The 23,628-nt window shown below is 43.5% G+C and overlaps 4 protein-coding genes across 4 annotated transcripts; 3 read left to right on the top strand and 1 right to left on the bottom strand.

Annotated features, from left to right (window-relative positions):
- Positions 5,655-8,623, top strand: LOC8078932 (transmembrane emp24 domain-containing protein p24delta3). Its single transcript, XM_002454569.2, has 4 exons — positions 5,655-5,988; positions 7,401-7,610; positions 7,710-7,786; positions 8,203-8,623. Exons 1-4 carry the CDS (start codon positions 5,797-5,799, stop codon positions 8,345-8,347), a joined length of 624 nt encoding a protein of 207 aa, XP_002454614.1. The 5' UTR covers positions 5,655-5,796; the 3' UTR covers positions 8,348-8,623.
- On the top strand, positions 9,008-11,652 carry LOC8075204. Its single transcript, XM_002454568.2, has 5 exons — positions 9,008-9,535; positions 9,945-10,051; positions 10,152-10,520; positions 10,619-11,132; positions 11,336-11,652. Exons 1-4 carry the CDS (start codon positions 9,316-9,318, stop codon positions 11,129-11,131), a joined length of 1,209 nt encoding a protein of 402 aa, XP_002454613.1. The 5' UTR covers positions 9,008-9,315; the 3' UTR covers position 11,132; positions 11,336-11,652.
- On the bottom strand, positions 11,809-12,891 carry LOC8078931. The gene is made up of 3 exons (XM_002452840.2): positions 12,528-12,891; positions 12,323-12,412; positions 11,809-12,147 (listed from the first exon to the last, which is right to left on the bottom strand). Exons 1-3 carry the CDS (start codon positions 12,759-12,761, stop codon positions 12,070-12,072), a joined length of 402 nt encoding a protein of 133 aa, XP_002452885.1. The 5' UTR covers positions 12,762-12,891; the 3' UTR covers positions 11,809-12,069.
- LOC8078930 (ethylene-responsive transcription factor ERF014) lies at positions 20,627-22,202 on the top strand. The gene has a single exon (XM_002454567.2). It carries the CDS (start codon positions 20,884-20,886, stop codon positions 21,607-21,609), a length of 726 nt encoding a protein of 241 aa, XP_002454612.1. The 5' UTR covers positions 20,627-20,883; the 3' UTR covers positions 21,610-22,202.

Raw genomic sequence — 23,628 nt, 5'->3', positions numbered from 1 at the left:
GGACGACACTGTCAAACATTGTTTTAAAAATGCAGGAGGCCGGAGATGCGTATCTGCTGACACTCTAGATATCATATGAGCTCATGCGTAGATATATAAGACTTAGCACAGTGTATCTAATGCTGAAAAAAATCTCTAGATGCCACCTTATCTCGATGCCAAAAACTACACGCGTAGCTCATCGAGGCTCGGACCTCGGAGTGTACGTGGAACCCGAGTGGTTAGAACCTCCTTTGCGTGAGAAAATACCAACCATGTGTTTTTTTAAGCATTTCAACACACGAAATTTTTTTAGCCATAAAGATCCAACAACCTTCAATTTTCTTTTTCCTCCAGCCACAATCACATATCACAGATTATAGATCACAAAAAATATTTTTTCTATGGAAAGATAGAGCACAGTTTTTTCTATAAAAACACAATCACATATTATAGAAAATAATTTTTTTCTATAGAAGGACATATGTAACCACAGATTATAGATCAGGAGGAGAGACCTACCCTGCGGCGTCACCGACATGGTCAGTGCAGGCGCAGGCGCGAGGGTGCGGTCGCCGAACGCTGTCGAGGGCTACGCTGAGGGAGGCACGTCAGGGAAGAAGGCACGGGCACAGCCGTGGGGGCGTGCGTCGAGGGTGGGGCAGGCGTCGGGAGGAAGGGAGGGGAGGAAGAGAAAGAGAGTGAAGGAGGAATGAGATGTGGGTCCTAAAATCATAGATACAGAAAAATTCATGCGTTGAAATGCTAAAAAAACACATAGATGTTGTTTAGCATTTATGTATGTAAGGTACCATCATTTATTTTTAAAAAAAGTTTGTTACCATCGTGACAATCAATGGCCGGCTTGAAAAAAAAACTTTTTTTATTTAACCAAGCATCTAGGAACAAAGACTATCCGAGTCATGTGTTTTTTGTTTGAGCATCGGTACATTTCACCTCGATGCTTTGTTACTCTTTTTTTTTCTTGACATCGGTGAAAAGACACACAGTGGATAGTCGGCCTTGTTTAGATGCAAAAAGTTTTTAGATTTTGACATAGCATTTTCGTTTTTATTTGATAAACATTATTTAATTATAAAGTAACTAGGCTTAAAAGATTCGTCTCGTGATTTACAGGTAAACTGTGTAATTAGTTATTATTTTTATCTATATTTAATACTTCATGCATGTGCCACAAGATTCGATGTGACGGAGAATCTTGTAAAGTTTTGGGTTTTTGGATGTATCTAAACAAGGCACTCCACACTGTTTTGACGCTAGCTAGAGAGTGGACGGGCCGTTGACTTTTCAATTTCCATGTAGCCATCTTCTACATCACACTAGCCAAAGTCAAAAATTTTCGTGAACTAAACAAGGTCTGAACTAGATAATGCTTGACAGGGCTTGCAAAATTTTAGAAGACATGCATATTCACTAGAAAAAGAATCAAAAAAAAACTTGTATAAATATAGATCCATCAGTACCTAAATTAAGATATAAATGGGCTAATCTGCGAACTCACAAATAGGTTTATTTTTTGCTACTTTCATAAAACCCATAAAATTTAAGTTTATTTGAGGTTTGCGAACAAGCCCCTTGCATCCCTATACCTAAATCTTGCAAAGATTTGTGGTTCCTCATTATTATGTGCATAGTGATAAAACAATAAAGAGAAGACATCATCGTGAGCTTTTAGACCAGGTAACACAAATATCCTGCAACCTACGGAATATAACGTAGAAAATACAAATATCGCATGATTACACATGGAACAAGAATACTTATGTCCCTATCATTTATGGATGCGGGCATAAATTGCACGATAGAAAAACATAGAGCCAACTAACCATACCAGAATACCAGATAATTAGATTCGGATAGCGCTCAATCGCTCACTGATATGGTGACATGCTCTCTCAATCACCCATTACACCACAAAGGAAAAAATCAACAAAACAAATGGAGTCAAATATGACTAAACATGATCCCACAGGACGTGTAGAAATATATGGTTTATGGTGAAGGCGGAAAGGTAAAGAATATTGGAAGCTCGTGCAGAGGTCAGTAAGCATATTGAGGTCAAATGAGCATGGTGAGCGCCATAGCAAACAGAGAAGACAACAACACTAGCTCAACGCCTAGGATTTCTAGCTCAATTGAGATTTACTTCCTCTGTTCTAAAATAATTGTCATTAAAACAACCTTAATTAAATATATATTAAAAAATATTAATATTTATGTTACATAATTAGTATCACTAGAAAGATCTTTGAAACTAGTTTTTTAATAAATTTATTTAAAGATATAAATATTATACATATTTTCTACAAATAGAGTTAAACTTGTAGTATGCACACTAACAACAAGAGTTAATTTAGGATGGAGAAAGTACACAAATAGCCCGACAGGGACAAAGTTCCTCTTTCCTCTAGCTTTGTCAGCTTGTATGCCTTCTTCCTCCGAAGGGCTAATCCAAGGCGAGATTATGCAGTGGTCGGTGGTGTACCTTTGTGAGATTGGGAAGAAGAAGGTACTCGAGATGGGAAGGGAGAAGGCACGTAGTGTATCAGCAGGCTTCATAGGTCACGCCTCACGGGTATTGATCTCAATGGTGGCATTGACACCCAGCCATGGTGAAGGACGATAGGGATGGAGCGACTTTAGAGATGAAGACGATTGGTGGGTCTTGTTTTAAATCTAAGTGTAAAGTTTTGGGGTGTCACATCGGCTGTTATATTAGGGTGTCACATAGGAGTGTTTGCTAGTAATAATAAAAGAAAGATGAGTTTATTAAGTCTAATTAATTTATCATTAGCATATGTTTAATGTAGCTTTACTGTAACACCATATTGTCAAATCACAGACCAATTAGACTTAAAAGATTTATCTCGCAAAATAGTCGCAGCAATCTGTGCAATTAGTTATTTTTAGTCTATATTTAATACTCCATAGATATGTCCAAACATCTAATGAGATAGAGAGTAAACTTTACGGAGAGGAACTAAACAATGCCTGTAATTTGTGGTGGAAGAGATAGAGACGCATCGATACAAAAGAGAAGAGACAGAGGGAAGTTGTTGGTGTTTTGTTCCAAGATCATAGAGAAATATGCATATGCTAGGGGAGGTCATCTATTTTGATATTAAAATATAAAAAATAGTCAAATGCGAGCAGATACTAGACAAACAAAAACAAGACATCACAGGCCCAAGTTAAGAATGCACGTGCGAAGACCCAAGGCCAAGGGCGAAGGTACAATGTCAGTACTGGGTGCAAATGCACCACCCCAAATTTTTAAAAACAGTAGTTTTGATTTAAATTTCATCATATATGCACCATTTCTTACAAGTATATGCACCCATAAGACAAGTGCACCACTCTTCAATTTACTCTAGCTTCGGCACTACCCAAGGCCCATTCCTTCTCTCCACAGCTGACTTCCTCATTGTTCTCACCTCTAACCCTCAAATCCTCTTTGATTATAGTTTTTACAAATGACAAACATAGATAACAACGAGAGTCTGTGACCTAGGGCATGGTGTTTGTTCATCGTCCCTTACTAATATCTATCTTCTTCCAATCTCAATCCACGGGTCAATAAAAATAGACTCTATCCCTCTTCAATATGACTTTATTTACAATTTAGAGATACAAAACCTTCGTTGCACCACACCATTCATCATGTCGTATCCTAAATGGCTGAGTCTGAGTGTGTCTTGGCTTATTACGCGTGGGAGCGTGTGGCTCGTCTTCCATGTTTGTTAAGTCCCAATGATAAAAACTATGCACGATATCTAAGAAGATCATACCAGTAAAAATAATTTATAGAAACTACCTCATACAATGCTAGAGTCTTCGTCCAATAAATATAGGACTTTTTCTCTCTCCCTTATCCCTTCCTCTCTCTCTCTCCTCGCGTTCTCTCTGTTTCTCTCCAAGCCTCACATACATACACAGAATGCATACGAAACTTCCATCGTCATGTGCAAAGAGACAATATATCGTCAAGTACAATAGTTTATAGTTAGAATAATTCATTTGGCTACACTTCTGTAATGCCCAAAAATTCGTGTGGTTCAATAGAGGTAGCGTGCAGCGGCCGTGGCCGATGAGCGCGGCGCGGAGCTAGCATGCCCAGCGGGACGGCCTGCGAGCACGAGGCCTGTGGAGCTAGCACGCCGCGGCGGCGGCGGCGGCGGCCAGTGAGCGTGGGACCAGCAACGTGAGCGCTTGCTGCGGCGGTGCCTTCAGCGAGCACGCGCTGCGTGGCCTGGGTGGACGACAGTGTGCGAATGACCAGCGAGCGCACGGATGCGACGGCCAACGAGTACGCGGTACAGGTGACTGTGGCGTAGCAGCCGGCGAGCGCACGACGAGCGCACGTAGCTGCAGCACAAGCGAGCAGAAGCGACAGTCGCCGAGCACCGTCGCGGCCCCCCGCCTATAGAAATTGGTGGTTTCCTCCCAACGCCTAACTTGTAGTTTCTTTGTACCTTGAAACAAGAGCCGACGCCGTTTCCTTTAGGTTAGTTTCAATAGAATTTCATCATAATTTCATAAGCATTAAATATGTTGATATGACATCATATTAATGAAAAGTAAGATAATAAAAGTTATATAAGAACATAGAGAGTTTTATGAGAATAAAATTCTTCCGTACTATTTTCAAAATAGGACATGTTGAAATCTATGACATGAAATCCTTTATTAAGACTAGTCTTAGAAGAAACTGTTTCTAGCATTTCCACCCTCTTTTCTCGTTAATTAGGCTGTCATGTCAATTTTTTACTTACGTGCTATCTCATTTAATAAAGATAAAAACCATCATTAATTCTGAGTGGCCATACAACATGTGCAAAGTAAATCGCTAGTCAGTTTTCCATGCAGCATTAATCCTTTATTACATATATCATTTATTATAGGCTGTGATTTTTTTATTTAATTAAAATGACATTAACACAAGCCAATTAAATCTGAAATAGAAAATCCAGTAACTTTAACTGTTGTAGGTTTCAGATGACAAGACTGAATTTATAGAGTTGCTATGTTTTTAACCAAATCAACTCCTAGAGTTGTTTAAAATCAAACTATTTAAATTTAACTGAATTTATAGGAAAAATGTCAAGATTTATGATAACAAACTATTAAATCTTTTTTTACGTTAAATTTATCAGGCAAATGTTCTTATGCTTCGCAGTTGATCTTTGCACTGACTACTTGTCAGTTTTGTTACTAAGTAATTTGTATATATTTCAATTTCATTATAATTTAAATTTACCAATTTTCTTTCATATTTTTAGGTGTAAAGATAAATCACAAAAGTAATAAAAAAAGTATAAAAAATAGGTGTCTGTAAACTAGATCTACACGATATAGGTGATAAAGATCATGAAATGAGCTTTTCTAGATAATTAGATTTATAATTTTTTTAATATGTTTGTCGAACCACAAGCCATATGCGTAGCTATAGTTGTGGTAAAAAATATGGGACCCTAGACGTATATATAGTTAATGATAAAATGAATTTAACTTAGAATAAATCTAGAAATTGATTTATTTCACACACGGATGGAGTATGGTATATCATCATATTGACACGACACGTCATTGCGAGCCCACTCATCATGACCCATCGCGACAAGACCAGCATCACGTGACAACGTCACGTGCACCCCTTGTACTCCAAACCGCTACCCGACTTCCTCAGTCGTCGTCTCATCTGCCGACGCCATACTCCTCTCCACCTGAGTACCTGACCGGCATCCTTCCCCTCCTGCCCGATCCCTCGAGGCGGAGATCCCTAGGACGGCGGCCGAGATGGCGGTGGCGCTGGCCCTCGCGGTGGCGCTTGCCGTCGCGTCGCTCCACGCGGAGGCGGTGTGGCTGGACGTGCCACAGTCGGGGACCAAGTGCGTGTCTGAGGAGATCCAGTCCAACGTGGTGGTGCTCGCCGACTATTCCATCATGTTCGAGTCCCACCCCCACTCGCATCCCACCATCGCCGTCAAGGTATCGCTTCCCGCAATTGTGTTCTCCTTCCGCTGATTCAGTGCTGCGAGCCTTGGTATGCATTCCGATTACGTTTAGTCTGGGCGATAGATTTTAATTCCATGGTACTTCTGTTTATTATCAAATGGAGCCGAGCAATGTAAAGATTCTTTTTTTGTTCTGTTTCTGTCGGATACCACAAATTTATTGGGTTAATTGAAGTTACGGAACTGCCTTGGGGTGATGTTGTGCTTGAGTAAGGCAGAAATTAGTGCCTCCTCTCGAGTGTCTTCATGGTATTGTAAGAGTATATTCTTAATGTCTTATGACCTGTTATTCAGGGTAAATAGGAGTACTAAATAACGAGGAAATTGTATTTCTGTATGCTCTAGCATTCTATTGAGAACTGTTATTATCGAGCAATATGGTGACACCAGAGCATTAGGAAACTGTAGAAAATCTGAATCTGAATGTCGCCCTGCTGCTTTGACTAGATTTTTATGGATCAGTTCATGACACAGGTGATTCTGAAACTATGCTGGTTCCTTCTGTCTAAGTAATGGTGGTTTCCAACTAGGATGTCACCTATGACCCATGAGTTGGGATAGAATCACAGAATACTAGGTTATTCATCTTATGGGATTTGCCGATTTCTCTTCCAGTGAACTACTTAAAAGTTCCATGAGGTTAATAAGTAAATGATAATCAAATCATCCTATGGAATAAGATGTAGTATTCAAAAAAGGGGGCGAATTGAAATAAGTTAGGGCACTAAAGCGAGCCAGTGAGAGCTCACAGCTCATCTTTTTTAAAAAACCTTTCAATATTCTAAATCTAAACACCGTTTAGCTCTACTGTTTTAACATTGCTTTGGTAAAAGGCTAAGGTAACAGTAAAAAATGAATGCTAAGAAACTTTTGCTACGGTTTAGATCTTGTAAATTGGCAAAGTTTCTAGACTTATATTTGCTATGTCATCCCCCATCATATCTAGTTAAGAATCAACTTTATTTCTCACCTCAGATTTAATGTGCATCACCAATGCAACATCTAGGTACTGAATACATGTTTTGTTACGTTGAGCAGCGCCTGCATTCATTTAGAGATATGAATGACATGGTTTTCAATTACAAATATATTTCAGAGTTAAACTTTGCAGTAGAGGAGCAAAATGCCAAATTGTTCCGATCGAGTTTGCAGATATGATTATTATGTTGGTTGAAAACATACAGTACGAGTTGCTAATATAGTGAAAACTCTTTCCTGTGGGAACACCTTGCATCACAGTGAAAACTCTTTCCTGAATACATGATTATTATGTTGGTTGAAAACATACAGTACGAGTTGCTAATATAGTGAAAACTATTTCAGAGTTAAACTTTATAGTACGAGCAAAATGCCAAATCATTTGATAAAATCCAATGCTCTATGCAGGTTACTTCACCATATGGGAACACCTTGCATCACAGTGAGAATGCTACAGTTGGTCAATTTGCATTCACAACTGCAGAAGCTGGAAACTACCTTGCATGCTTCTGGATAGACAGTGCAGAGAAAGGATCAGGAGTATCTGTGAATCTTGACTGGAAGATTGGGATTGCAACAAAAGATTGGGATGCTATTGCTAAGAAGGAAAAAATTGAGGTTGGAATGTGAATTGTTGTGCCGAGCTACAGTTCTAAGTGTTGATCACAAATTCAATGCAATATTTGGCATTTGTTAATTGAATATCTTTTTCTGCAGGGTGTAGAACTAGAACTTCGGAAACTTGAAGTGGCAGTACAGGCCATTCATCAGAACTTGATATACCTCAAAGAAAGGCAAGTCATCTATTCCACCAGTCTATGGAACATCTTTTGTAGTTAAATGTGTTTTTGCCAATTGAGTCTTCTCTATTTCAAAACAAAAGTTGGCATGTATGTATTGTAGGTGGTTGTGTCCAGGAAAGATCAGTTGTGTTGTTTTTCATACTTCCAACCTGCTGTGCAGCAGAGGGGTTGGTTCACTTTTGTTTGGAAGATCTTTTACTAGTGAATTCACTAGCTTCAGTGTTCTTTGACTATGTGTGATGATCTGAGATGGAAGCCCAGAGATTTTTTTTTTCCAAACTAGGGGTTATCCCATTTCCATTACTGATAACGGAAATACAAAGTATCCGGAAGCCCAGAGATTTATTGCCCTACAGGATTTTTTGTGTAGCGGCATTGCTAATAATTGCTTTGATCTGCCCATGCAGGGAAGCAGAGATGCGAACTGTGAGTGAGGCAACAAATGCAAGGGTTGTCTGGTTCAGTACTCTGGCACTATGGGTCTGCATTGCGGTATCAGTTTTGCAAGTGTGGCATCTTCAAGGGTTCTTCAGAAAGAAGAAGCTCATTTAGATTGTCTCTGTTTGATGTTGCACTGTGGTTCAAATGCTGTTCACCTTGGAAAGGGACAATTTTGCCTTGCTTGGAACATTTCACACCAGTGATGACCTATAGGCAACTTGTACTGTATGTAGTTTAACTACGATTGAATCGAATATCAATATTTCAGGAAAATTTTGCTTATATTTAGGCTTAAACACTTACGTATAAGTATAACCAGGTGATATTCTATCAAGGCATGTTGTAGAATCTGGCTGTGAACTCATCTTGGCAGCAAAATTGTGGATACATATGTACTTGTTGCCTTCCAATCGGTCTTGTCGATGTTATCCCTCGGTTATTACGATCTAAACGAATTGTAATCTTCGTAAAAGAACTAGTCTTGTACTGGTTAACATCATAGTACTATCCGTATCATAGTGAACCGATATGCCTATGAGGTGTACAATTACAAAGCACAGGTGTAAAACTAGCAAGCGATCTGATTTCTTAGCGACTATTGGGAATGTGTACAGCGTTGTGAATCTTGTGATGTACTCCCTTTGTTCCAAATTGCTTGTTTTCTTCATACAAAAAGGGTAAATGTAGGAGTGGTTACTGCAGTGGCAGTCGCATCGTCGCTGCAGCAATCACTTCTGGGGCTGGTTACTGCTAGTACATGAAAAAACCGTAAGACAGGAAGTCAGAACAACCGGAGCTAAAAAAAAACTTTTTCTACGTTCAAAACTAAACCAACAACCATGGACAGCCGGCCTTATGTTGTATCGTTGTGAACATTCCCCTCCACCGCTCCTAACACCCAAAACCCATCCCCATTCCCGTCGCCGTTGCGGCAACGGCAGCGAGCCGTGGCGCCAGCTCTCCAGTTGCCCCCCAACGCAACGCAGCCGCCGCCCACAGCCTACAGGCTCCAGCTATGTGATTATGTCTCCACTGACGAGTTTAAGAGAGATTAGTGAGTAGTGACAGATGCACTCACCATGGGCAAGGCCGGTCGCGTTGAGCAGGCCTCCTTCCCCAACTCTGCGCCGGCAACCAGGTCCTGCCGCTGCCGGTGTGGCGCAGTCGTTGAAAAGGTAGTCAACGGGAAGTGCGTCTCTTTGGTGTTCCTGGCAGTCAGCGGATTCCTCTCGGCCTTCTTCCTCCTGCTTCATCTCCGGGCATCAGGAGACATCCCTGATGATCCTGGCATACTCGCCGGTAAGACCAGAGAGAGGCCTCCTCTCATGTTGAAGAATTAATTCAAAAGTTCTAGCAGATAGCCATATCAGCCATCAGAGATTCAGGCCGGCATAAGGGTCTATTTGGATACCAGATGCCAATTGTTATAGGTGATAAAAATTAGCCCTAGATGATACCAAGCCTAAAATTATCAAAGCCCCTGGCTAATTGTTAGCCCATAGCCAGATACAACCAGCTAACAAGAGCTAACTGTCCATTCCTATGTATATATTCATCTATTAGCTAGGGATCCAAACACACATCGGCAAATTTTAGCTGCGCCTAACAATTAGCTTTAGTTGATCCAAACACATAACATAAGCATTTTTTTTGTTTTTCCAATTCTTTCTAGCCTTCTTTAACATTGAAACATTCATTTCTCCTGCAGAAATCGAGGCAGGCTTCATTTTGTCAGTACCACACTCACAGGTAGCTTCACAAGTTGGAATGCTCGAAAATGAGATATATACCCAAATAGGTGTCCCCAATAGTACGGTATGGTCTTAACTCTACTTCAGTAAAAAAACAAAACAAAAAAAAATTCTCAAGCACTCAAAGCAAACAGGCACCTGAATATTGGCTAACAATCGTGCAGGTTTCAGTTTCTATGCAACCATACATATATACAGATACCACTTATGTGAAGTTTGGTGTTCTTCCAGCCCCAAGAAATACCTCCATGAGCACACAATCCATCAATGCACTGAGAGCATCTTTGATAAAACTTACACTACACCAGCTGAATTTATCTTTGACACCATCTGTTTTTGGAGACACATTTTGCTTGGAGATTTTAGGGTTCCCAGGAGGGATTACGGTATTGCTTCCACATAATGCTTCACATGCTGACTCAAGAATACCTCTCTTCAACATCACGCTCAACTCAACCATTCATGAAATAAGGGGATTTCTTAAGAAGATGAAGATTGAGCTTGGATCCACTTTGGAGCAAACACCAGATGAGGTTACCCGACTCTCTTCTCATTCACTGAAATCACTCGTACATTGACTTTTTTTTCTCTTTAAAAGACATGAAGTCACAACTTATGTATGCACATGCAGGAATTATATGTCGAGTTAACAAATATGAATGGCTCAACTGTTGCAACACCAGTTATAGTTCAAGTTTCCATTTCCCCCATTGACCACAGCATTTATCTAGGAACTTCCAGGCTGAAACAACTAGCCATAATCATCACAGAATGGAGTGCAAGGAACCTTGGCCTAAATACCTCAATTTTTGGCAATATTATGGATTTGACGTTGTCTCCACTCCTACAAGCCTTTGTCCCATCCTGTGCTCCTAGCTTGTCTCCAACATCAACGCCATCCCTGCTCTGGCCTCCAATATTTGAGCACCCACAAACCTATCCTTACGGGGGAATTTCATGCCCTCCTTTGGTTAAAATTCAAAATGAAACCACTCAACATCGCAGACTAATGCGTGTATCGTCCAAGACGATTTCTCCACAATTGTCAACACAGTTTCACAGGAAGTACAAATCTGAGGGCAAGAAAAACAGTATTGCAGTGGCAGCAACAACATTCACTGCACCAGCACCCAACCCAAAGTGAAGTAAGTTGTTTAGGGTTTTTTTTCTAGACACTCCTCAAAGTTATGCAATCTTTGTTATAAGGTTAATTTAATGGAAATGCATACCTTAGCATTGTAGCAAGTATGAAGGTTGAGTTTACCTCAAAATTGGAATAGACTGCATGAAATGGATACAGGGCTTTGAATACATGTGTATTGATTGCATGCCTTAATTATTTCCGCAGTGCCTTGGTCTCTAGGTGCCTCAAAGTTTCCAAAACCCTGCAAGGCGTGTTTATCTAGTGTGACCCGTTGATGTGTCTAGTTACACCAAGGTGCGTATGAAGTAGCTGTGTGTGCCTAGGCTAAAGTTGTAAGAAATCTCAGTCAAGTGTAAGTAGAAAATGGGAAGTTAGTAGCCAGAAAGCTGGATAACTCCCGACTCCATGTATAATAGTATGGCAACAGCTAAAGAAATGGCTGGCCATCTGTTAATTATGATGATTTTCCCAACTCATGCATCTCCATGAAGAATGTCATTCTAACAAAATTTCCAAGAGCCACATGCATGTTGGTTTACTGGTATAACTTGTTCCTGCATTGAATTTTCTATTTTTATTCTGTTTTTGCCCTACTTTGGTTGCTTAGATTTCACTTCTTTACAAGAGAAAAGAAAAGAAAAAAAAAGTAGCACTTGTGACTCCGCAAGGTATTTCTGTCGGCTATCCATGTTTCATTGTGACATCATTGACCATCATGTGTGACATATAAATTCTTAAGAAGCAACATAAGTATTTGGATGTCACTCCATATAATTACATTTCATCAAAGCAATGAACAAATCTATAAAAAATCCTTACAGAACACAAGTCAAGCAAATTGAAATCCATGTGTCAATCAAGAAAGTATTACAACTGACATCTTACAGCTGGAGCTATTAATTAAATAAAATTGCCATTGCCCCCCAGAAAAGGTCTCCTTACTGATCAAACGCAGAATAAATTTTCTTTTGTACGAGCTCAACACTTAGACGTGGCGATAACCTGGGAAGTATTTCCTGCAACATGAGTGTGGGAGGACAAAAAAAAACTCAGGGAGGAGCTTCACGAGTCGAAGTAATATTTCGAAGAATGCTTGGAAAGCTTCTTAGCTGGCACAAATAGTGAGTGAAATTCTGAATTGAAAGAGCTAGCGATGAGCAAATCGAATAAGAGCGTAAGCGATGATGATACCTCGGTCCCGTCGGGGAGCACCTTGGCCAACACTGGGATCTCGTACTGGTAGAGCCGCTCCCACTCCGGATTCGTCGTGATGTCCCTCTCCTAATCCACACCCAAAATCCAAGTCAAGCATCCATCCATCCATCCATCCATCCATCCATCTCGGAACGAGCAAGATACTGGAATGCAAAACAGTAGGGCCAGCAGAGTGGCTTGCCTGGAGCTCGAGGGACGCGAGGGAGTAGGGCGTGCCAGCGAGCAGCGACGCGGCGTGGAGTTTCTCCTTGAGTCCATCGCAGAGGCAGCACCCCGGCTTGCTGTACAGTACCAGCCTCCGCTTCGAGGCCTCGCCGGCCGCAGCTGCGGCGCAGAGAGCGCGGAAGGGAGGCTGGCGGACACGAGGCGCGAGGCGGGAAGCGCCACGGGGGAGCGCGGCCAGCGCCGCCGCCATCGGCTCGGCTCGGCTCGGCTGCTTTGCTCGGCGGCGGATTATCGCCGACGGCGACGGGGCAGCCTGGAAGACTGTTGGCCGTCCGCGGAAGCTGTTGAGGCACGGCGGCGCGGGTCAGGTGGGGTTAGATTTGCTCGTATGGGGGCCCGCGGGCGCCGTGACCCAAACGCTTGCAAGACAGAAGAGTACACGGTTGCATATGGGCTCCGCGGCCCAGTCATTTGGCCCGTTTGCGATTCCAAACTCCATTCCGTCGTTCCAAACTCAGGAAAAAGTTGTCCTCCCTAGACTTTTGTCAAAGTTCGTTTTTTTTCTCTCCGAACCTTAAAAGTTAAAACCAAGCAAATTATTTCTCTCAACTTTTAAAACCCTGCATTTTACATCTTTAACTTAGTTATAAAAAGTTTTTAATGCGATTTTGTCTTTTTCTTTTATTTCAGTTTATAACCAGGCGAAGAAGGTAAAATACATGGTTTTAAAAGTTAATAAAGGTGATTTGGCTGGTTTTAAAATTCAGAAATAAAAAATAAACTTTCACAGAAGTTAAGAGAGAAAAAGGTGGATTTTTTTCCTCAAACTCCACGCGACCGCAACTCCATGGGCCGCCAAGTCGCTAAGGGGTATTTGGTTTAGCGTGTTAAAACGTTTGCAGTATGTTTCATATTCTTTTAACGAAACAACATGTATCTTATTTTGTCACTTATTTTTTTTTACGAGTCAACAGTTGCTATATCATAGTACTAGCATAGGTACATGTTAAGAGAGAGAAGATACATTATTTTTCCTCAAAAAAAAAAGATACATTATTGGACCAAAAAATTATTTTGAATTAGAAGTATGATTTCTATATATACGTAGTGTCTATATGAATTAGAACAACTCAAATAGCTCAGCTATTTTTTGTTTTAAAGGCTATTTTAGAATTTATATAAAAGTAAGCTTATGCGTAATTTAACTTTGTAAAATAGGAAGTTGACTATTCCTTTGATTTTTGGTGGCCATATAAAGTCAAGTATGTTATAGACCTCTTCTTTTTTTAGAAGTTTTTCTATACAAAATGACTAAACTATGGAATTTAACTACTAATTTTAGTCAAGTTATTGAAGCTTCTCTTAGTAAATATAGTATGGACCATATAGTATTATCTTATAGTTTTTTTAATTAAAACTGTCTATATCATTCAGTTAAAGGTATGAATGCAGTGTTACTTTTCACTATATTTTGGAGATTGCAGAATATATACTTGCAGCAATCCATTTGCTGTTAAGCACTATCAACGCACCATGGCGGGGATAGGCGGATAGCTGCAGAGGAGCTCTACTGCTCCAGATAAAAAAATATGCAGGTACCAGTATCACATCCTTACTTATATGTAAGACCCTCTTTTACCAGAATATCTGGGCAATACTATATTGTAACCTTACACCATGAGGTTTTCTAAACTGTTCGGTTTTAGTACAAGTTTACAGTATAGTCATATTTCGAATAAATTCATTCATCATGGAATATCTAAGGAAAAAGGTTAGAAATACTAGACTAATAGGTAGCTTGATCTGTCGTTCATCATGGAATATCTAAGGAAAAAAGTTAGAAATACTAGACTAATAGGTAGCTTGATCTGTGCCCATGGGTTGTAGTTCTGTGACCCATATCATGGTGGAGATGGAGACTCGTTAGCCCCAGTATCTAGTGACCGTAAAAAGTCATACCACTCATGTGATAATTGCAAGCACTAATTCTAGGCAGTTTGATTGTAAAAGTAGGTACTAGTTGGAATCACTTTATGTAAAAAGTTTTTGCAGGATAGCTGTCGCTAATTCCTGAAAGTTTGCAGCCCATATTCATTATCTATTTTTAATTCGTCTTGAAACATAGCCTTGTTTAATTGTCTGTAAGGCCTTTGAAATGGTCTCGCATACTGTTGTCGGTTGATGTGACTTATTAGGCTCTACAGTACAAAAGAACTGAAATTCCAGCGTCCCAGATTCTGGATCGAGATGGGTGATGTAAATGATGATCAATTGAATCTTGACTCCAGCAAAATGCCTGCTCCTCTTTGGCAAAATTTATCGCTGACCATTGGTCACAGAGAGCAGTAGAGCACACACACATGTGGAAGAAATATGTGCAATACCAACAGCAACTACAACACATACATTTCTGGAGCAAGAAGAGTTGCAATCTTTTTCTGGCATAACTCTTTTCTGAAGAAGTAAACAGAAGATTTTTTTTCCCCCAACATCCTAACAGCAAGTAGGAACTACCAACAACACATACATATCTGGAAATAGTAACTTTACAAAGTTGGGCAGGATATCTGAAACCAAAACGAAGCTACAAAAACGCAACGCCTGGCTTGCTCCAGCTCCAGGGATCCCAACTGTTAGGCAAGCAAGTAGGTAACTGATACCCTGCAAGTCCTCCAGCCGGCAGAATTATCTCTGCCACTTTAGCTAGCCAGGTTAACACTGAACACCCTCCCTCCTCCCCTCACATGCGCAATAGAAAAAACCGATCGGCCAAAAGGCAAGACGCGAATCATCTTGCACACTCGCTCGCACGTAACAGGAAGCTTCCGCCGTGCCCATTGCTGTCCCCTGCTCCTAATGCAGTCCAGCTCCTTGCCGCGAGGCCTGAAAGATACGCCTGCACTGCAAGGGGTCAGTTAACCACTCCTGCTGTCCATTTCCCTCCTCTTTGACAATCCATTTCCATTCCGACGAACCCCCAAAAAGAAAAAGAAAAAGAAAAAACACGAGCTGATAGATGGACGGATGGCTCCTAAAGTGATCGCATCATATCGGGGGGGCATTTTCTTCTTCTCCTTCTTCTGCGAGCTAGGCTGTTAAACCGCGTCGCCGTGGGCCTGTGACGGCAGCTGATCCGTTGGCTTGTTGCGCTTATTTATGAGCAGTTTGATGACCTCTCAGAAGACCTGTTCTTCATCCTCCTCTCGGCTGGACACCTGTCTGAGGTGGACGTCTGCTGCGTTTCTAGCGAGATAAGGGGAGGGAGATCTGAAAGCAATGTTGTCCAAATTAATGTAGTGCTAGCGATCGAGTATAGTATCTGATCACGATGTGATGTTAATATCGTTTGAAAATTGGGGGGCGGGGTTTTGGTCGCTAGCTTGCCTTCCTGTCTTTTTGACCCTCCTGAATTTCAGGTTTGTCCATCGGAGTTACAGAAGACCGTCTTTTTCTCTCCCTTTTTATTAGGAGTATATATACCGTGGCAAACAGGTAGCTGAACATTACTGGCACTAAACTACAGAATGGTCATGGTCAAGCTGGATCATGACATCATCGTAAGCAGCATGTTCACTGAATCTTTTTTGCCCTTGATAGCTGAAAGTGGTAGCACTGAATTTGATATGCCAAGGGTTATATATCCGTCGGCAGGTTGTGCCTTTCACACAATGTGCACCAAAGAGAGTAAGACTGGTGCACGACAGTCATCTTAGAAAACTGAGTGGGAGCTGGTTCATATACTAGCTAGAACGATATTACCATAAATAATGCTACAACAGTATTAGTTTCAGGTTGGGATTATTTTGAGAAGGCAATATCCTGAGATCATAATTTTGAGCTTTCTTACCCCATTTATAGGTGCTGCCTTTATTTCAAACATCTCATGTGAGCATAATTAGAACAAAACATGTTCAGAGTTATAGAAAACTGACTCAGGACAACTACTGCAGCCATATAATCATCATTACAAAACTAAAATGAACTGTAATTCGGAACGGAGGGAGTAAACAGATGGGGAACCTTTCAGAAGACGATATTTAGCTTTCTTCGCCAATTTATAATCTGTGTGCTATTATTTTTAGCATTAGCTTATATACGAAACATCGTAATTAATGTGAAAGTTAGCTATATAAACAAGCACCGAACTAGCCTTCACTGACTTGAGAGCGAGACCGCACAATCTTTATTACAACCATGCCTGGACGCCATTTGCTCAGCCTTTTCTTTCCTTCTAGTAGTATCATAGATGCCAAGAAAGAAAGAAAGAAAGAAAAAAAGCCACGGCCCTATGCATCCTACTTTGACTAACTAATGCCCTGGTCGGTAATTAGATATACTCTACTCCAGTGTCCTAATAATTATGAAAGAAACCTCCTGCAGGCATGCCCTATCTACCTGCCCCCTGGACCAACAGAACCCCAGCCCAATGAATCGCCGCAAGGTACCGGATCTCTTCTCTTCTCTTCTCACCGTTCAATAAACAAGCTCATCCCGAGCAGGTCATGGGGAAACCAATATTGTTTTACTACTAGTAGTACTAGAATTAGGCCTTGTTTAGTTCACCCTGAAAACCAAAAAGTTTTCAAGATTCCCCGTCACATCGAATCTTTCGGCATATGCGTGAAGCATTAAATATAAACAAAAATAAAAACTAATTGCACAGTTTAACTGTAAATGGCGAGACGAATCTTTTAATCCTAGTTAGTCCATAATTGAATAATATTTGCCACAAACAAACGAAAATTGCTACAGCTGCGAAATCCAAAAAAATTTCGCATCTAAACAACGCCTTAGAATCAAGTAGTGCAGCGGTAGCTTCCTTAGACCACCAATCACATGACATAGGCACACGGCCGGAGACCAGCTAGCTATAGCATGGGATTTTATGCGTGCTCTGTGGCTGCTGCCATGCCTGCCTGATTCGAGCTGGCTGCTAGGTTCAGTTCAACGCCGACGACAATGGCAGCAGCAGCATGCATGGCAGCCGGAATCCGGTCGAGCAGGGCCGCTCGAGGGCATGATGGCATCAGGCATGGCATGCGCAGTGTGTACGGAGGAAGGGGAAGCCGGGAAGGACAGAGGACATGGAGAGGACACCCCAAGTCAAGATCGTGCACGCGGTGGGTTTGGGATCGGGAGGGGCGGCAGCTAGCTGGCCTGGAACTGGGCGGCGGCGGCGGCTGCATGCCTTGCCGGGGAGGGCCCCGGAGTTGGACTAACCGACCAATTAACCACGCTTTTCGATCTGGACTAAAATGACCATTTGTTTATCCTTAAGGTACGGGGTTACTGTAGGACCACTGACTGAATGCCTGCTGGCTGGCACCGTGTGTGGAATACTGGAATTATGCTTATTGGTAATCTGGAGCGTCAGGACCTTGGTTAGCAGTTTTCACGTTGCGATGCAGCTGATGGTCATGGATTGGATCATTCAAGTTTCTGATTGGTAGCCGAGGTTCAATGCGCGGCTGTGAGCTCATCCATTGTTTGTTGCATCGCATCAGTACGTGAATACTTGTGTTTGAATTCTGAGCGGCGAGAATACTTGTGAATGTGATCGACGATAGTTTTGCGTACAAACACACAGGCTGATCGAGCTTTTCAAGCATCTTGTCTCAACCAAAAGCTTTTACGCTGGCACTGGCAGGAGACACGTACACCACACATCCACCGTCGGCTGTACGAACCGGTGCTCTGCAACAGCGGCACATTCTTGTCGTCCCGGGCCGATCCGTCCGTGGATGCAACGCATGAAGTCTGATGGTACGGTAAACATGTGCGCGAGTCTCACGTCGTACAGATCGATCCCACGGCTGCCAGTGCCAGCCGATCACGTACTGAACGATGGCCCCCCACGGAGGCCCAGATAGTCCATGTCCGTCCTACGCAGAGCAACGTCAGCAGCGGGAACCAAAGCATGGAAGCGTCGCTATCCCGGAATCCCACCAGCACAGGCTGCACAGCAGGCCACCACGCCCAACAACACCCATGGGGGCCTAGTCGCGCCCATGGACATGCTGATCTATCTCGAGGCCATATCCCTCTCACCGTCTGTCTTGGTCATCTGATCTCTCCGTCCGTCCGCATCAGCTCGACGCGGTTTGGCGGTCGGAGGCCAGTTCGACTCCAGCTAGCAAGCAGGCACGCTCGCTCTCGTCGCTCCCCTCACCCCCTGCCTGCCGCGCGGCTGACCAGAGGCCAAAACGCTAGCGGAACCCACCAGCACAGAGCGCACCCCCTGACACCCCCACGGCCCACCTCCGTACGGCGCCGGTTGGTTGGTTGGTTGTTGTGCTTGTGCCTGCCCCTGGTCACGCCAGAACGCCCCTCTAGCTCCTCCGTCTGCTGACGCCGCGCAACGCACGCATGCGTCCTCCGATCCCGCCCGCTCCGTCGCTACGTCCAAGCGAAGCGATCGAGTCGCCGTCACGCCCCGGCCCCGGCCCCGGCCCCCGCCCCCACCGTGCCGCTGGCTGGCTGCATCTCGGGCGAAGCTGCGTGCGAAGGCGCGGCGGCACCCCCCCGCGCGCGCATGTTACTGGCAGGGTACGGTGGCGCGGCACCTGGTACGCGCTCCACCTGGCAACCGGCTCCGCTCGATCGGCGTGGTTTCTCACTACTGTACCCTGCTGCGTGCGTGGTGCAGCTCGTCGGTCTGTCGCGTGGCCGTGCGCGCGGACCGACCGCCCGGACTGCCGGCAACTGCGCGCGGGGACACTGGTCGTCGGGCGCGAGCGCGTGCCCGTGCCGTTGCAGCCTTGCGAGCTCGTGTCGTACGGACGGGGACGACTCGGAGCTCGCGCGCGCGCGATGGAGCTCTGCTTGGTGGTGGAATTTGGCATGTCCATTGTTTCGTTTTGCCGAATATTATTTGGGGTTTGGGGGTGCATGTGCATGTGCCTGCCTCTGCCTGTGGCCGCCTATCCTTTTGTGTGGAACGACACTGGAACGGGGAGGGATGGGCGGTGCACAGTGCGCGTTCCTGTGCGTGGTCAACTCGCCGGCTGTTGGTTCACCGTCGAAAGTAATTAGCACATGGTTAACTAAGACCCTGGGTGCGTGATGGCATGATGGGGGTGTGCGCTACTACTAGAATGCAAGGTGTGTAGACTTTTTCCTCAGGTTGCATTGTCTTGCGTATAGCTAGCTGGCCTGGCCATGTACACAGACGTCGACGACTATGTGTCGTGTGTAGCTAGCCAGTTGAACGTGCTTTATTGATTTGGACGTGGTTAGTGCGACGGGGTGATGACGTATTGGCTAGCTACCTTGTAGTGAGTACTACTCTCACTTCTTCTATATGTGTAGAATCAGTAAATTGTCAGGAAAGCAGTGTACAGATCAAGCTTCGAAACTTCTCTCAGCAACAAGGAACATGAAACGTGCCAACGTTCCTTGTTTAATTACGTTCATCGCTTCAGAAACAATTACATTCGTATGGTATAAAAAACTTATAAAAAAGCATGGTACCACATTTCTCATCCGTATCATTCCGGGACCTAGCTGCTAGTAGAGCTCGAGCACATCGATCGAACGTTTGGTCTGGCACCATTACCCCCAACAACCACAATAGCGGTAAAATGTCCAGTCCAGTCCAGTCCAATTTGTACATGTGTACAACACAAAATGATGATCGATCGATTGAGATTCTCTTCCCTTATGAGTTAGTATTATGATCGATCGAGCAAGCCACTGCACGGCACGCCAGCACTAATTATACTTATCATGTATATGCATGCATGCTGATGGGGCTGCTTCAGTGCTCTCTGCGCGCAGCTGCTCTTCCACGTACGCTCGATCGAGTAAACTTGAAGCATACAGCCTGTCGCCGGGGGCAATAACGACCTGCGCTGCTCGATGGTCGCTGACAAGCTGCGTAGGAGCGAGTACGTCGGAATTAGTAGGATCCTTCGTCCCTCCATCCATATCTTAGTATTATTCCTCTGAATTATTGCAGTACTGGTACTGATGAAGTACGGTCGAATATCGATGTTGTATTGGACGAAAAAACAAATGCTGGCAATATAAGCGTGATGTGGGAGTATAATCGTTAGAAAAATGCGCATCACACGTACAGCTAAATGAGGCCAGACAAATACTCCTACTCACAATTTTGTGTGCACTGTGCACAGTCGGATGCGGCTGTGTCCTATAAATAAGCCATCGGACGCTGCACTTCGCAGCAGCCGGGTAGCCACTTGCCACACACAAGACAACTACTGACCTACCACAGCTATCTCGCATAGTCGCGTTCTTTGATCGAGCTCTTGCACTCCTAACCATCGACATCACGCATCGAACTGAACTTTCTAGCAGCCAGACACCAGAGCCAGGAGCAGCGCGGGCGCGGCGGCGCACGACAGGTTCGCGACATGGTGAAGAGCGCGCAGCTTCAGGACACGGCGGTCGACGGCGCCGCTGGCAATGCGGTGGCGGCGAGGCAGCAGGGCGCCGGCGCCCCGGCGGGCTACGGCAGCGGCGGCGGCAAGAGGCAGTACAAGGGCGTGCGGATGCGGAGCTGGGGCTCCTGGGTATCGGAGATCCGGGCGCCCAACCAGAAGACCCGGATATGGCTCGGCTCCTACTCCACCGCCGAGGCCGCCGCGCGCGCCTACGACGCCGCGCTGCTCTGCCTCAAGGGCTCCGCCGCCGACCTCAACTTCCCCGTGCACCTCCCGTTCCACATCCCCGCCGCCGCCATGTCGCCCAAGTCCATCCAGCGCGTCGCCGCCGCGGCCGCCGCCAATGCCACCTGCAGCCCGCTGCCCGCCGCGGCGGCGCCCTACTCGGCCTCCACGGCCGTCAACGACGGCGCCACCCCTCCGTGCAGCTACTACGGCGACGCGTCGTCGGGCGTGAGCTCCCCGGAGACCGGGAACGCTGACCTGTGCCACGACGGCATGGACATGGCGGGCGACGCCGACTTCGCCGCGCTCGCGGACATCGAGGCCTTCTTCCAGTCGCCCAAGTGCATGGAGTACGGCATGATGGACCCATGCAGCACGTTCTTCGCACCAGCGCCCATGGCGACGGACGCGGCCAACGAGTGGGAGGAGGAAGGTGAGATCAACCTCTGGAGTTTCTCATCCCTCAACTGATCGATCCGTCATCAGCTCCTCCACCAGACATCAGTTCGGAGGTCAAGCCTCGCCCTCAAGTGATCATCATTCATCATCAACCCAACACTGACTGATTAATTACGACTGCAGCCTATACGTGATCAAGAATTGGTCACGGTATAAATAAGCATTATATATATACGCGATTAAGGATTATTTTATTCTTACTATTAGTTAATTATTGTACTACTATATACTACTAGTGCTAGGCTAATTGTGCAATGTGGGGGAGCTCTCATGGAGCTACATGTTTTAAGGCAGCTTTCCATGGAGTCAACCTCCTCTCAGTTGCATGCCATGCTATATGTGTAGAACGAATTGAAGCTGTGTTTTCTGCAAGTGCAAGTAATGAATTATGATGATGTACTCCTACTTGTGTCCAAAGCATCATCCCTTTTCTATTTTTTCAGTCATGGGACGATATTATACTACTCTAGTCTAGTATCTAAGTAGATGCAGGATTTCTGGGATCTTTGTGACTGAAAATTTTTGTGTGGGCCATATATGACTGCCATATGCCTTTATTTGTGCTTACCAATACACAGTGACAGACCTCTCATTCTCTTATTAAACCTGGACCTCAAATGTGAGATTTTTTTTCCTAGCTAATGCCTATTGAGCTGCTGCCACATCAGTTCAAGGACTTATTGCTCCCTCGGCCGCAAAAGAAACAAATAGTTTTTTCCCTCAGTGTTAAAGAGGGAGAAGAACATGATTTGTTCCTACCTACTAGAAAAAATATTTCTGGATAGGAAAAGAAATGAAACAAAATCAGGGTTCTGCATGGGTTGTGAAAGTTCAGGTTGCACTGCAAAAATCGCTACTATCAGTTCATCACTAGATTTACAGAGGCAAAGGTTCTTGCCATGTTCAACTACTCTAGTACGTAGGATCCAAGAAAACAAAGGTTGCTAATGGACTTCAATCAGAACGAGCAAAAAAATAAAGATTCATTTCGCAAAATACATGTAGACTGTACAATTAATTTTTTTTATCTATATTTAATGTTCTATGTATGTGTTCAAACATTCTATAGGATAATGTGAAAAGTTTTTAGATGTGAACTAAACAAGGTTACTCGTTTTAAATTAAAACAGCAGGCCTCCAGTATAAAAAATAAAAAAACACTGTTGGATAAATCAGAGTAGTCAGCGGACATGAAGAAATGAGTTAAGAAATGACATGTACATGTCCTGTACTCTAATACTTAGGCATCTATATATATCTCTTATAAAGATAAACTCTACTAACTATTTTCATGCCATGCAAAATGTTCATATCAGCGGTCACTAGAACATCCTACTAGCATATTTAAATATCTCACTATACAAAGTGTCCACATATTCACTAACACATTCAACTAACACATGTCATTATGTCTTTATTTAAGCTATTCATATTAGCAAACCACATCATTTATTTACATATATTGCTGCATTACCAACATTATACATATAGGTTCTTAGTGATTAACACTTTAACATATTTATATTCTTTCTTTATACCCGCGACAATGTGTGGGAAATCCTCCTAGTTTTCTTTAACCTTAATAAAGCTCGCCTCTTTTATTCCACTGTAGATCAGTGGGAGGGGATCAGACCAAATGATGACGATCCAATTATTTGTCCAATTTCTTCACACCCGTGTTTATATAAACATGAACGTCTTTTGTTCTATATTATGTGATGTTTTAGAAATTTTCATAAAGACCAACATAGAAGGCAAAAAAACCAAATACCTCTCAAGGAGTAGAGATAGGGATTATATTGGAAAAAATAAAAGTATATGTGAAAGAGAGAAATATATATTAGAAAGTGAGAAGATCAATTATTTTAAGGTAAAATTTAAATCATATAATACCACCTATTTTGAGACAGAGAGAGTCATGGAGAGGAAATAAAAAAACAATGTAAAAACACCACCCGCGGAAAGCCATACAAGTACATTATATAAGCATTTGCGACCGCAAGCATAGCACATCAGGGCCTTGTTTAGTTT

The sequence above is a fragment of the Sorghum bicolor genome, chromosome 4, assembly GCF_000003195.3.
Source record: "Sorghum bicolor cultivar BTx623 chromosome 4, Sorghum_bicolor_NCBIv3, whole genome shotgun sequence".
Lineage (NCBI taxonomy): Eukaryota > Viridiplantae > Streptophyta > Magnoliopsida > Poales > Poaceae > Sorghum > Sorghum bicolor.
Note: the sequence above shows the minus strand (reverse complement) of the source record. Positions and strands in the feature narration are given on the sequence as shown.

Bases quoted from the DNA above. Each gene is read 5' to 3' on its own strand.
- LOC8078932 (XM_002454569.2), top strand. From the start codon at position 5,797: ATGGCGGTGGCGCTGGCCCTCGCGGTGGCGCTTGCCGTCGCGTCGCTC. The intron at 5,989-7,400 runs GTATCGCTTCCC...TGCTCTATGCAG, and splicing joins ATCCCACCATCGCCGTCAAG to GTTACTTCACCATATGGGAA. The intron at 7,787-8,202 runs GCAAGTCATCTA...CTGCCCATGCAG, and splicing joins TTGATATACCTCAAAGAAAG to GGAAGCAGAGATGCGAACTG.
- LOC8075204 (XM_002454568.2), top strand. From the start codon at position 9,316: ATGGGCAAGGCCGGTCGCGTTGAGCAGGCCTCCTTCCCCAACTCTGCG. The intron at 9,536-9,944 runs GTAAGACCAGAG...TTTCTCCTGCAG, and splicing joins TGATCCTGGCATACTCGCCG to AAATCGAGGCAGGCTTCATT. The intron at 10,052-10,151 runs GTATGGTCTTAA...ACAATCGTGCAG, and splicing joins TAGGTGTCCCCAATAGTACG to GTTTCAGTTTCTATGCAACC.
- LOC8078931 (XM_002452840.2), bottom strand. From the start codon at position 12,761: ATGGCGGCGGCGCTGGCCGCGCTCCCCCGTGGCGCTTCCCGCCTCGCG. The intron at 12,413-12,527 runs GCAAGCCACTCT...GGTGTGGATTAG, and splicing joins TCGCGTCCCTCGAGCTCCAG to GAGAGGGACATCACGACGAA. The intron at 12,148-12,322 runs GTATCATCATCG...CTCATGTTGCAG, and splicing joins TGCTCCCCGACGGGACCGAG to GAAATACTTCCCAGGTTATC.
- LOC8078930 (XM_002454567.2), top strand. From the start codon at position 20,884: ATGGTGAAGAGCGCGCAGCTTCAGGACACGGCGGTCGACGGCGCCGCT.